The following is a 14,155-nucleotide window of genomic DNA, read 5'->3' as shown; positions in this document are numbered from 1 at the left end:
CTATTTTGTGAATTTGGGATGAAAAATCCAATCCAATCATCACTTCTCTTTTCCTCACTTGCCTTGGAACGTTTGAATCTTAAAGTCCTTTGATCATGTCTTTTTAGCTTTGCCTTTGGGGATTACCATTAAAGCTCGAGTCTCTCTCAGATATCTTATAGTTATCAATCATATCTTTGAATATTCAGTGCTTTTCTAGGAGATTATCAATTTATTCTTCATTAAAACCCAACTAAATTAATCAAATTATTAGTAATAAAAATGGAAATTGAATTGAATTAATAAATTTCTATGTAAAAAAGAGTTAAAAAAATCTAAAACAAACTTAAAATATTGTAGAAATAGGTTGATCCTTAAAATATTTGATTATCTGAAAGGGAGCTCATGGTAATTTTATGTTTTAGGAAATTTTACTTGATTAACGTGATTGAAGTTAAATATTATTGTTTTAGAAATAAAATAAAAATAAAATATGAAAAAGAAAAAACAGCACCTATTATTATCATTATCAGATATTAAAGTTGGATGCTTGAAGACTTCAAATTGCATGTCCGTTGACCCATTTACAGGCAGTAAACACTAGATCAGTCTGTTGATCAAAAAAACATTGATTAGTCCAAGAAAAAGATAAAAGCCAAGCAGTCAACTCCAAGCAAATGGAAAAATGTGGCTGGCTGTTCTACATAACAAATATATTTCCTGCATCTGCTAATTAAATTTCATTCCAAGCACATTAAAAACTTGCAATAATCTCTCTCTTATTTCTTCTAGCTTGCTGCTTCATTGTTCTGATCATGAAAGGAAGCACGATCTCCCTTCAACTTTACCTAAAATTGGTATGGACTGCATGCATGTTAGCTATCATCAGATTCTCTTGCTTTCTGGGATCTGCAAATGCAACTTTGAGTGCAGAGTGCATCGACAGCGAGAGAGCAGCTCTCCTTAAATTCAAGAAAAGCCTCAATGATCCAGCCCTACTCTCTTCGTGGGTATCCGGAGAAGAAGAAGACTGCTGCAGGTGGAACAGGGTCACCTGCGACCATCAAACTGGTCACGTTATCATGCTTGATCTCCGGCCTATAATTAAGGATGAAGGTGATGATTTTTCTTCTTCTGAAAATTTATTGAGTGGTGAGCTAAGTTCTTCCTTGCTTGAATTACCGTATCTGAGTCACTTGGACCTCAGTCAAAATATTTTTCAAAAAATACCAGATTTTTTTGGTTCACTTAGTAACTTAACATACCTCAACCTGTCATTCAATATGTTCAGTGGTACATTTCCATACCAGCTTGGGAACCTCTCTATGCTACAATACCTTGATCTCAGCTGGAATTCTGATATGACTGCAGACAACGTTGAATGGCTTGATCGCCTTTCTTCCTTAAGATTCCTGCATATAAGTTTTGTTTACTTTGGTAAAGTTGTGGATTGGCTTAAATCGATTAAAATGCACCCTTCTTTATCAACCTTGATATTGCATAGATGTCAATTTGACGAAACTGATCCTTCATCACTTTCCAGTGTTGATTCTTCCAAATCCCTTGCGAACCTTCGTCTGTTCTTTAGCAGTTTCAATACTTCAATTAACTCATGGTTAGTCAATGTTAGTACTGTCATTGTTCATCTTGAACTCCAAGACGATCAGTTGAAAGGTCCAATTCCATATTTTTTTGGAGACATGAGATCACTTGTACATCTTGTCCTCTCCTACAATCAACTTGAAGGTCCCATGCCTATATCCTTTGGGAATCTTTGTCGCTTGAAAACATTAGACTTGTCTGGCAATCATCTAAGTGAGCCATTTCCTGATTTTGTAGGAAATCTGAGGTGTGCCAAGAAATCGTTAGAGATTCTAAGCTTAAGTAATAACCAACTTAGAGGGTCAATTCCTGATATCACTGAATTTGAATCGCTAAGAGAATTACATCTCGATCGAAATCATTTGGATGGATCTTTTCCTCCAATCTTTAAACAATTCTCCAAGCTTCTTAACTTGAACCTTGAAGGAAACAGATTAGTTGGGCCATTGCCTAGTTTTTCTAAATTCTCATCCTTGACTGAGTTGCATCTGGCCAACAATGAGCTCAGTGGCAATGTCAGTGAGAGTTTAGGAGAGCTATTTGGACTCAGAATCCTGGATGCTTCTTCAAATAAGTTAAATGGAGTTGTCTCAGAAGTCCATTTGTCTAATCTCTCCAGGCTGCAGCAGCTAGACTTGTCTTATAATTCTTTAGCTTTGAATTTCAGTGCCGATTGGACTCCGTCTTTTCAATTAGATATGATCAAACTCAGCTCTTGCAGAATAGGTCCGCATTTCCCTGGCTGGCTTCAAAGCCAAAGAAATTTCTCTCACCTTGATATCTCCAATTCTGAGATTTCAGACGTTGTCCCTAGCTGGTTTTGGAATTTCAGCTCCAAAATACGGTATTTGAATCTCTCATTTAACCATTTATACGGCAAGGTTCCAAATCAATCAGCAGAGTTCTATACCTTGCCTTCAGTTGATCTAAGTTCCAACTTGTTCTATGGTACTATACCATCATTCCTTTCTAACACATCAGTGCTAAATCTCTCCAAAAATGCATTTACAGGATCCCTGTCTTTCTTATGCACAGTAATGGATAGTGGTATGACCTATCTTGACCTTTCTGATAACAGCTTATCAGGAGGCCTTCCTGATTGTTGGGCGCAGTTCAAACAGTTGGTCATTCTTAATTTCGAGAACAATGATTTATCTGGGAGTATTCCAAGTTCAATGGGCTTCCTTTACAATATTCAGACATTGCACTTGAGGAACAACAGCTTTACAGGAGAAATGCCTTCATCTTTGAGAAATTGCTCTCAACTAGAGCTGCTAGATCTTGGAGGGAATAAGTTAACAGGAAAGGTATCAGCTTGGATAGGAGAAAGCTTAACCAAATTAATTGTTCTTCGTCTTCGGTCAAATGAGTTCTATGGAAATGTATCTTCAACAGTTTGTTATCTCCGCTATCTTCAGATATTAGATCTTTCATTCAATCATTTCTCAGGATCTATTCCATCTTGTCTCCACAATCTCACTGCTTTAGCTCAGAATCAAAATTCGACTTCAGCTTTAATCCATCAATTTTTCAATGGCTATAGTTATTGGAAGGGAAGTGGTGATTGGGGTACAAAATACTCTGCTGATTATATTGACAATGCATTGGTAGTATGGAGGGGAGTTGAGCAAGAGTACGGAAAAACACTAAAATTGTTAAAGATCATAGATCTTTCAAACAATAATCTAACTGGAGAAATTCCTGAAGAAATGACAAGTCTGTTAGGAATGATTTCCCTCAACTTATCAAGAAACAATCTGACCGGTGCTATCCCTGGAAGAATCAGCCACTTGAAATTGTTGGAATCTCTTGATTTGTCCCACAATAAACTTTCAGGTAAAATTCCCACAAGCTTAGCCGGTTTATCTTTCCTCAGTAAGTTGGACTTGTCAAAGAATCAATTGACAGGGAGAATTCCATCAAGCACTCAACTTCAAAGCTTTGATGCCTCTGCATATTTGGGAAATCCAGGGCTTTGCGGGCCTCCACTGAGTGACTGCCCAGGTGATGGAACAATGCAACATTCATCAGGGCCTGCCGGCATTGGCAATAGTGTTAAAGAAGGCGAAGAGTGGATTGACAAGCCGTCACTTCTTGCTGGAATGGGGGTTGGATTTGCGCTAGGGTTCTGGGGAATCTTGGGCCCTTTATTGTTAAGTAAGTGTTGGAGAAGCCCTTACTTCCAGTTCTTGGAAAACACAGTAGACTGTCTGTACTTGAAAATCATGCTGAAGTTGGGCAGATGAGGTATTAAGTTGCCCTTTGTTCTGTTGATTCTGTGTACTAAGAAGTGCCCTGCATTTATCTTGTGGAAATGTGTACATGAATGAGGAGCCACAGACTTAATTGTGCACAAGCATTTGCAACTGTGAGTGATTTGGTCCTCAAATTCCACTCCATAAAGTGTGATATTAGATTAGTTTTACTGTGTTATGTTACACTTAGTTGACTTAGTTGTTTGGTTGGCTGTCTTGATTATATAATAGAACTTTCTTATTACAAATTTCCTTTTACTAATCATGGCAAACTAAAATAGTTAGTTCTTATTTGGTATACAATACTCTATTTTTCGGAAAATTAAATTACTTCTCATAAATTAAAAATCAAACATGTTTAACTTTTCAAAAAATAAAAGTGTTGTTGATATGTCTTAAATGGTTTATAAGGTTTATATGAATGATTTTAAATATAATACTTAACACAATTTAATTGAATAAAGTTACAACAATAAAAAAAAATAGACTTTAAATATACTAATAATTTATTATTTTCTTAAAAAACCACGCTTTTTATTTTTAAAATATATATTTAAAATTTAATTTCCACTTATCAAATTACTAGGATAAAAATATTTAATAAATAATATTACATAACCAATAATTTAGCTATTAATATTAATTGATTAAAAGAAATATTAGGATCGGTCATTAATTAATTTAAATATTAGGATCATCATTTTTTTGTGACAGAAAATATTAGGATCGATCATTGGATTGGATGCATAAAAATATTCTGAATTTTAATCCTTATTTTCTATGGTCCATTATTGTATATAGATTATAGATTATAAATATAGTCTACCAAAATATTTAATAATGAATTCTAATACACAATTTGAAATCAGGGTCCCATGGTTGGGTAAACATTGACTAATAATTTATAGTGTGGAAACTTTTTCAGTCATTTAGACTTTTCCACACGCTGCTTTGCATCCACAAAACAACCATTGGAGTTTTTGCCTATGATGAAGATGGAGAGATGTCCAACCATTTTCTTTTTTTCTTTTTTAGTTCTGAGATTTTCTATGGCAAACTCTCTGATTTGTTAAATTATGAGACGAGCATTGCTTCAAAACCGAAACAAGTAAACACACTATAAATATATAGCTACAAACACAGACTGAAGTTATGCTAAATAACCTTCAAAATTAGGAAATTCATTAAGAAACCAACAAGATTGTGAGCTACTAGCTAAACCTAAAAAGGAGCTTAAGGAGAAGGATGGTCCATTGATGTCAAGTTTGGCAAAAATAAAAATTACAAATTAAATTTTAATTGTTAATTATTAAATATTTCTGAAATTATTTTTTAAAATTATGCAACTTCTTCGAAATTACTGAAATATATATATTAATAAAGAGTTAATAGTAGTGTGGAGGCTTCCGGGTCTAGATCGGAGTTTTATTTTAATAGATCTATCAGAATGACTGACGGGAAGGACTTGGAAAGTCTCTGTCAAACAAGAAACAAAAAATAGAAAGGACTTGGAAAGTGGAAACAAAAAGCCAAGTAGAAGTCAAAAAAATCTGATAATTCTTTGAACTGATTATTTACAATGTCAAAAAAATGAAAAGAAGGATTAGACTCCTTTCCATTTACTTTCAAGTTTGACAACTGAAGTCATACTTAATCCTACACCAATTTCTCTCAGGAATATATAAAAATACAGCATTCCACTTTCTCTAATTTCCCATTAGTTCTCACTGTTACTTTTGATCATGAGTATCTTCATGTCTGGTGGTAGATATGTTGATATTTGAGGAGCATTTTCTCCCACATTGCTAAGTTAACAATGTGGAGGTACTTTCCAAACCTATATAATAGAGGCCTCACCTTGTTATTAAAGTATCCCAAAATAAGAGAAAAATATTAGAGAGTTAAGCAATTATTTTTCTCCTATTATAAAGAGAGAATTTTAATGTTTTCTCCTTTATAAATAGAGAGTTTGTAACTCCTATTATTTTTTCTTATAGTAAAATTCTTCTATCATTGCCCGTGGTTTTTTACCCTAATTTGTTTAGGGGTTTTCCACGTATATCTGTGTGTTCTATTGTGTATTTTGTCTTTCTTTATCTTTATTTTTTCAAATTATTAGCTGTGATTTTGCTCTATCAGGTTCATATTTTTCTACAATTGGTATCAGAGCTCCTGGTTGGTAAGAAATTCCTTAAAATTCGTGATTGCACCGATCTTTCACAGGGAGTTTGAGGTTTTCTTTGGTGCAAAAGAGCTTGTGTGGAGTAGTAAGAATACTTACAATCTAGGGAAGGTTCATCTAAGGAGATTGGTATTTAAGAGGTCCGCCAGGACCTCCAGTCTTTCCGGGAACTTACCTAGTGAGTTGTGTTCATTACTGCGGTTCATTTTACAAGCTAAAACGCACCGTTTGTGATAGAAGCAATGGCGGCAAAATTTGAGATTGAAAAGTTCAACGGGAGTAATTTCTCACTGTGGAAATTAAAGATAAAGGCTGTATTGAGAAAAGACAATTGTCTTGCGGCTATCAGTGAACGACCAACAACACTCACAGATGATAATAAGTGGAACGAGATGGATGGGAATGCTATTGCAAACCTTCATCTAGCACTTGCAGATGGGATCTTGTCCAGCATAGAAGAAAAGAAAACGGCAAAGGAGATTTGGGACCACCTCACCGTGACGAGGCCAAGTCATTACACAACAAAATTTTCCTTAAGAGGAAACTTTACACCTTAAGAATGTCGGGAATCTACTTGATGTGAGCATCTTAATGTCTTAAATACTCTATTTTCTCAACTCACATCGTTGGGCTATAAAATAGAGTCACAAGAACGTGCAGAACTTCTACTCCAAAGTCTACCTGATTCGTATGATCAACTCATCATCAGTTTGACAAATAATGCTGTTATCGAAATTCTAGTCTTTGATGATATAGCGGTAGCTATTCTTGAAGAAGAAAATCGGCGAAAAAACAAGGAAGACAAGCAGGCAAGTTCACAATAAGTGGAAGCCTTGATGGTGATGAGAGGGAGATCAATAGAACGTGGTCCAAGTGGGAGTCACAATCATGGTAGATCAAAATCAAAGAGTAAGAAGAATTATAAATGCTACAATTGTGGTAAGAAAGGTCACCAAGAAGGATTGTTGGAGTTTAAAGAATTCCAATCCTCAAGGGAATGTGGCATGCACTTGGATGATGGAAATGTATTATACGTGAAGCAGCAATATCAATCGAAAGGAAGAGATTTGGCCGATGTATGGCTTCTTGACTCAGGAGCAACTTATCACATGACCTCTCAAGAGAGTGGTTCCATCATTATGAACCTATCTTAGGAGGATCTGTGTATAGTTGTGAAGATAATGCCTTAAAGATTATAGGCATTGGAACTATCAGTTGAAGATGCATGATGTACCGCACTATTCAAGGAGTGCGACATGTGGAAGGTCCGAAGAAGAATTTGTTATCTCCGGGACAAATTTGGATGATCTTAATTGCATTATCAAAGTTCAGAAAGGAATCATGAAGATTAGCCGAGGAGCGCTTGTAATTATGAAAGGAGAAAAAATTGCTGCTAATTTGTATATGTTTTTGGGAGAGACTGTGCATGAAGCAGAAGCATCTGTTGCTTCAAGTAGTTCAAGCGAGAGATCTGCAATAGTGTGGCATCAGAAGCTTGGACATATGTCTGAACAAGGCATGAAGATTCTCACTTGAGAAAATCTACTTCCCCGGTCTCACAAAGGTGTCATTACCCTTTTGTGAGCATTGCATAACAAGCAAGCAGCATCGACTACAGTTCAATACATCCAATTCTAGAAGCAAGGATGTTCTAGAATTAGTTCACTCTGATGTATGGCAAGCACCGGTTTCATCACTAGGAGGAGCTAAGTACTTTGTGTCCTTCATCGATGATTACTCAAGGAGATGTTGGGTGTATCCAATCAAGAGCAAGGGAGATGTATTTGTAATTTTCAAAACTTACAAAGCGGGTTGAACTTGATTCGTGCAATAAGATCAAGTGTTTAAGGACAGATAATGGAGGAGAATACACAGGTCATGAATTTAATAGCTTTTGCAAGCAAGAAGGCATCAAGAGACAGTTCACTACGGCATACACTCCTCAACAAAATGGAGTGGCAGAGCGGATGAACAAAACTCTGTTAGAAAGAACTAGAGCATTGTTGGGAGCTGCAGGCCTAAATAAGGCATTCTGGGCTGAGGCAGTTAACACCGCCTGTTATGTGATTAACCGGTCTCCATCTACAAAGAATTGATCAAAAGACACCGATGGAGATGTGGGTGGGAAGCCAGTTGATTATTCAAACCTCCATATATTTGGAAGTCCTGTATGTGATGTATAATATCCAAGAAACTACAAAGTCGGATCCAAAATCCGAAGTGTTTGTTCTTGGGATATCTTCGATGGTGTGAAGGGTATCGCTGTGGGATCCCAACGCCCACAAGGTTATAATCGGCAGGGATGTAATCTTCCTAGAAGATAAATTGAAGGGAGAAGATGATAGCACTTCAAAAGAAAATTCAGAGACTACAACTATACAGGTGGAAAGAAAGTCTACAGAAGAAGATTCTTCTGAAGTAGCACCAGAGCACGAAGAGGAAGAACCGGTCGAGTTTGAAGAGCCGGTACCAAGTTGAAGAGTCGAACTTGGAAAGGGAAAACGTATAAAATTTACACCAACTGGCATAAAGATTATGATATAGGCGCAATGCCGACATCGCTCTTCTAACTGAGGAAGGAGAGCCATCAACTCTCCAAGAAGCAATGAGCAGTTCAGATGCATCTCAGTGGATGGCAGCAATGCAAGAAGAGATGGAAGCTCTACATAAGAACAAGACTTGGGAGCTTGTGCCACTACCACAAGGAAGAAAGGCCATTGGCAACAAATGGGTCTTTAAGATCAAAAGAAATAGTGATGATCAAGTGGAGCGGTTTCGTGCAAGAATGGTGGTGAAAGGATATGCTCAGAAGGAGGGGATTGACTTCAACGAAATATTTTCCCCTGTGGTTCGATTAACAACTGTTCGAGTAGTCTTGGCGATGTGTGCTACATTTAACTTACATCTAGAGCAGCTAGATGTGAAAACAGCTTTTCTCCATGGAGATCTTAAGGAAGAAATTTATATGCTCCAGCCAGAAGGTTTTGAAGAAAAAGGAAAGCGGAACTTGGTTTGTAGGTTGAACAAATCTCTATACGGTTTAAAGCAGGCGCCGAGGTGTTGATATAAGAGATTTGATTCCTTCATCATGAGCCTTGGATACAACAGACTTAATGCAGACCCTTGTGCATATTTCAAGAGGTTTGGTAAAAGTGATTTTATTATCTGCATTGTATGTAGATGACATGTTGGTAGCAGGCCCCAACAAAGATCATATTGAAGAACTAAAGGCATGCGATTGGCTAGGGAATTTGAAATGAAGGACTTGGGACTAGCAAACAAGATTCTAGGGATGCAAATTCACCGAGGGCGAAACAATAGGAAGATTTGGCTTTCTCGGAAAATTATTTGAAGAAGGTCTTTATGACGCTTCAATATGCAAGATTGTAAGTCAATTTCTACCCCACTTCCTGTTAGTTTCAAATTATCCTCCAGTATGAGTCCTAGCGTTGAAGAAGGAAGGATGGAAATGTCTCGAGTACCGTATGCATCGATGAGTGGGGAGTTTAATGTTCGCGATGATTTGTACACGACCGGACATTGCACATGCGATTGGGAGTAGTAAGTCGGTACATGGCGAATCCCTGGTAGAGCATTGGAATGTCATAAAGAGGATTCTAAGATATGTTAAGGGAACCTCGGATGTTGCATTATGTTATGGAGGATCGGACTTTATTATCGGATGATATGTTGACTCGGATTATGCAGGTGATCTTGATAAAAGCAAATCTACTAGGTATGTGTTCACACTTCTTGGCGGAGTGTGAGTTGGTATCAAAGCTGCGATCGGTTGTGGCGACATCAACAAGCAGAATATGTAGCAGTACACAAGCTAGTAAGGAAGCGGTATGGTTGAAAATGATGATGGAGGAACTCGGGCACGAACAAGAGCATATTCCTACTGCAGCGGTCGAGTGCCTTGCATCCGCAAGGAATCCGACTTTTCATTCAAAGTCAAAGCACATACGAGTCCAGTATCACTTCGTTCGTGAAAAAGTGGAAGAGGGCACTGTGGATATGCAGAAAATTCATACTAAAGACAATCTAGCAGATTTTTTGACGAAGGCAGTTAACACTGACAAATTTATTTGGTGTCAATCCTCTAGTGACCTGATAAAAGTATAAGCAGCATGGAAAGGCAAGGAAGAAAGAACGGTGTGAAGATCTGATTGATCCTCAATCAAATCTTCAAATGGGAGATTGTTGATATTTGAGGAGCATTTTCTCCCACATTGCTAAGTTAACAATGTGGAGGTACTTTCCAAACCTATATAATAGAGGCCTCACCTTGTTATTAAAGTATCCCAAAATAAGAGAAAAATATTAGAGAGTTAAGCAATTATTTTTCTCCTATTATAAAGAGAGAATTTTAATGTTTTCTCCTTTATAAATAGAGAGTTTGTAACTCCTATTATTTTTTCTTATAGTAAAATTCTTCTATCATTGCCCGTGGTTTTTTACCCTAATTTGTTTAGGGGTTTTCCACGTATATCTGTGTGTTCTATTGTGTATTTTGTCTTTCTTTATCTTTATTTTCTCAAATTATTAGCTGTGATTTTGCTCTATCAGGTTCATATTTTTCTACAAGATATCGATCCCTTCAACTTCAGCTATTACTGATATCATGCGTGCTTTGCAGTGTAGTTATGACCAAATTCAGCAATAATGGATCAGGAAGTGCAACTGTTATAAGGTGCATAGAGAGCGAGAGACAAGCTCTGCTCCACTTCAAGAAAGGCCTAATTGATAGAGCAAACCTGCTTTCTTCATGGACAAATGAAGAAGAAGATTGTTGTAGATGGAGCAGGGTCAGGTGCGACAAGCATACCGGTCACGTGGTCATGCTTGACCTCAGGCCCATAATGATAGGCAGAGATGGCATTTATGCTCTAGGAGGTGATGGGAATTTTGTTTGGACAGGAATTGGTGGTGAGTTAAGCTCTTCCTTGCTTGAATTACCATATTTGAGTCACTTGGATCTCAGTAATAATTGGTTCAGTGACATACCAGAATTTATGGGTTCCCTTAGTACGTTAATATATCTCGACCTGTCGAACAATGCTATTGAAACATTTCCTTACCAGCTTGGGAATCTCTCTATGCTCCAGTATCTTGATCTCAGCTTGAACTATGAGATGAGATTAGATAGCATTGGATGGCTTGATCGCCTTTCTTCTTTAAGAGTACTTAAGTCAGATGAGCTTTGGGGAAGGTGTAGATTGGCTCAAATCAATAAAAATGCACCCTTCTTTGTCCACCTTGCAATTAAGTAATTGCCAATTTCCTGAGATTTATCCTTCATCTCTTTCCCATGTTGATTCTTCCAAGTCTCTTGCCGCTCGTCAACTCATTTTTAACACCTTCAATACCTCCATAAACTCATGGTTATTCAACATTAGCACTGCCATAGTTGATCTTCAAATCTTTGATGATCAGCAATTAAGAGGTCCCATTTCAGATTCTTTTGGAGACATGGCATCACTTGTACGTCTTACCCTCCTTTCGAATAAAATCCAAGGTGGGATACCGGCATCTTTCGGAAATCTTTGCAACTTAAGAACTTTGTGGGTGTTTGGTGTCTCTGGATTACTTTCGGATTTGCTGCAAAACCTCACTGGCTGTGCCAAGAAATCATTACAGATACTGGGATTAAGCGAAAATCAGCTTGAAGGGTCAATTCCTGATATCAATGAGTTTCCGTCCTTGAGAGAATTATATCTTGATCATAATCATTTGGATGAGTCTTTTCCTAAAACCTTTATGCACTTTTCTCAACTTCGTATTTTGAATGTAGGAAATAACCGATTAGTCGGGTCACTGCCTGATCTTTCGAAGATGTCATCGCTCACGGAGTTAGTTGTGGGCAACAATGAGTTAACTGGAAGTTTAACTGACAGCATAGACAAGCTACGAAAGCTCCAAATTTTGGATGTTTCTTCAAATAGGTTGAATGGAGTTGTCATAGAAGCACACCTGTCTAACCTATCCCAGCTGCAGAAACTAGATTTGTCTCACAATTCACTATCTCTGAATGTCAATTTTGTTTGGGTTCCCACATTTAAGCTGGATGTTATCAAATTAAGCTCTTGTAAGTTAGGCCTGCAGTTTCCTACCTGGCTCCAAAACCAAAAAAACTTCTCTCACCTTGATATCTCAAATTCAGAGATTTTAGATAACATACCTACCTGGTTTTGGATTTTTCCTTCCAAATTGCGGTACTTGAATCCTCCTTTAACCAAATCTATGGCGAAGTGCCAAAGCTATCATTAGAATTACATTCTTTTCCTGCAATAGATTTGAGCTCCAACTTGTTCCATGGCCCTATACCGCCATTTTTTTACAACACGACAGTACTCAATCTGTCCAAAAATACGTTTACAGGGACTGTGTCTGTCTTATGCACTATAACTGATAGTGCTTTGAGCTATCTTGACCTTTCTGAAAATTTGCTATCAGGAGGCCTTCCTAATTGTTGGGGTCAATTCAGATTGTTGGTCATTCTTAATTTGGAGAACAATAGTTTATCTGGGATAATCCCAAGCTCAATTGGCTCACTTCACCAAATTGAATCAATGCGTTTGAGGAACAACAATTTTACAGGAAACTGCCTTCATCCTTGAAGAATTGCTTTAGGCTGACGCTTCTAGATCTTGGAGGGAATAAGTTGACAGGAAAGGTATCAACATGGATAGGAGAAAGTCTGAGAAACTTAATTGTGCTTCGTCTGCAATTAAATGAGTTTTATGGAAACATTCCTTCAACAATATGTCATCTTAAAGCTATTCAGGTATTAGATATTTCGTTCAACAGCTTATCTGGAACTATTCCATCTTGCATTAATAACCTCACCACTATGACCCAAATTCAAAGTTCAAGTAACACCATATCCTATAGATTTGATCTATCATATAGTTACTGGAATGGAAGTAAATCACTTCGGCTTCCCAATGATTCTGCATACTATGTTGATTACGCATCTGTTGTGTGGAAAGGACTTGAGCAAGAATATGGAAAAACATTAGGGCTGCTGAAGATCATTGATTTTTCAAACAACAATCTGAATGGAGAAATTCCTGAAGAAGTGACACGTTTATTAGGAGTAATATCACTGAATTTGTCAATGAACAATTTGACTGGAGCCATTCCCAGCAGAATTGGGCTCTTGAAATTATTGGAATCTCTTGATTTGTCTTGCAATAAACTTTCCGGTAGAATTCCGACAAGCTTGGCTGATTTGTCTTTCCTCGGATATTTGAACTTGTCAAAGAACCAATTGACAGGGAAAATTCTATTAAGCACCCAACTTCAAAGCTTCGATGCCTCTGCATATATGGGTAATCAAAGGCTTTGTGGACCTCCATTGAGTGACTGCTCAGATGATGGAAAAACACAGCATCCATCAGGGGTTGATTTTAGAAAAATATGAACTACACAATAGAACATACAGATTTACGTGGAAAACCCCTAAACAAATTAGGGTAAAAACCACGGGCAAGTATAGAAAAATTTTACTATAAGAAAATAATAGGAGTTACAAACTCTCTATTTATAAAAGAGAAAATATTAAAATTCTCTCTTTATAATAAGAGAAAAATAATTGCTTAACTCTCTAATATTTTTCTCTTATTTTTGGGATGATTGAATAACAAGGTGAGGCCTCTATTATATAGGCTTGGAAGGTACCTCAAGATTGTTAACTTAGCAATGTGGGAGAAATACTCCTTAAAAATTAATAACTTAACAATGTGGGAGAGACACAAATCCCTAAATATTAACAATCTCCCACTTGAAGATTTGATTGAGCATCAGTCAGATCTTCACACCGTCCTTTCTTCCTTGCCTTTCCATGCTGCTTATACTTTTATCAGGCCACTAGAGGATTGACACCAAATAAATTTATCAGTGTTAACTGCCTTCGTCAAAAAATCTGCTAGGTTATCTTTAGTATGAAGTTTTTGCATATCCATAGTGCCTTCTTCCACTTTTTCACGAACGAAGTGATACTGGACTCGTATGTGCTTTGACTTTGAATGAAAAGCTGGATTCCTTGCGAGATGCAAGACACTCTGACTGTCACAGAACAGAGGAATATGCTCTTGTTCGTGCTCGAGTTCCTCCATCATCATTTTCAACCATA

The 14,155-nt window shown here is 37.1% G+C and overlaps 2 protein-coding genes across 2 annotated transcripts; both read left to right on the top strand.

Annotated features, from left to right (window-relative positions):
• The first annotated feature begins 259 nt into the window (after positions 1–259).
• On the top strand, positions 260–4,084 carry LOC8264952 (receptor-like protein EIX2). The gene has a single exon (XM_002521046.4). The coding sequence runs from the start codon at positions 795–797 to the stop codon at positions 3,825–3,827; it is 3,033 nt and encodes a 1,010-aa protein (XP_002521092.4). The 5' UTR covers positions 260–794; the 3' UTR covers positions 3,828–4,084.
• A 5,672-nt stretch (positions 4,085–9,756) lies between these two features.
• On the top strand, positions 9,757–13,444 carry LOC8264953 (receptor-like protein EIX1). Its single transcript, XM_048376944.1, is given in 5 exon segments — positions 9,757–10,109; positions 10,658–11,230; positions 11,418–12,106; positions 12,313–12,621; positions 12,624–13,444. Coding segments are annotated over 5 exon segments (2,745 nt in total).
• The last annotated feature ends 711 nt before the right edge of the window (positions 13,445–14,155 follow it).

The sequence above is a fragment of the Ricinus communis genome, chromosome 7, assembly GCF_019578655.1.
Source record: "Ricinus communis isolate WT05 ecotype wild-type chromosome 7, ASM1957865v1, whole genome shotgun sequence".
NCBI classification, from domain to species: domain Eukaryota; kingdom Viridiplantae; phylum Streptophyta; class Magnoliopsida; order Malpighiales; family Euphorbiaceae; genus Ricinus; species Ricinus communis.
Note: the sequence above shows the minus strand (reverse complement) of the source record. Positions and strands in the feature narration are given on the sequence as shown.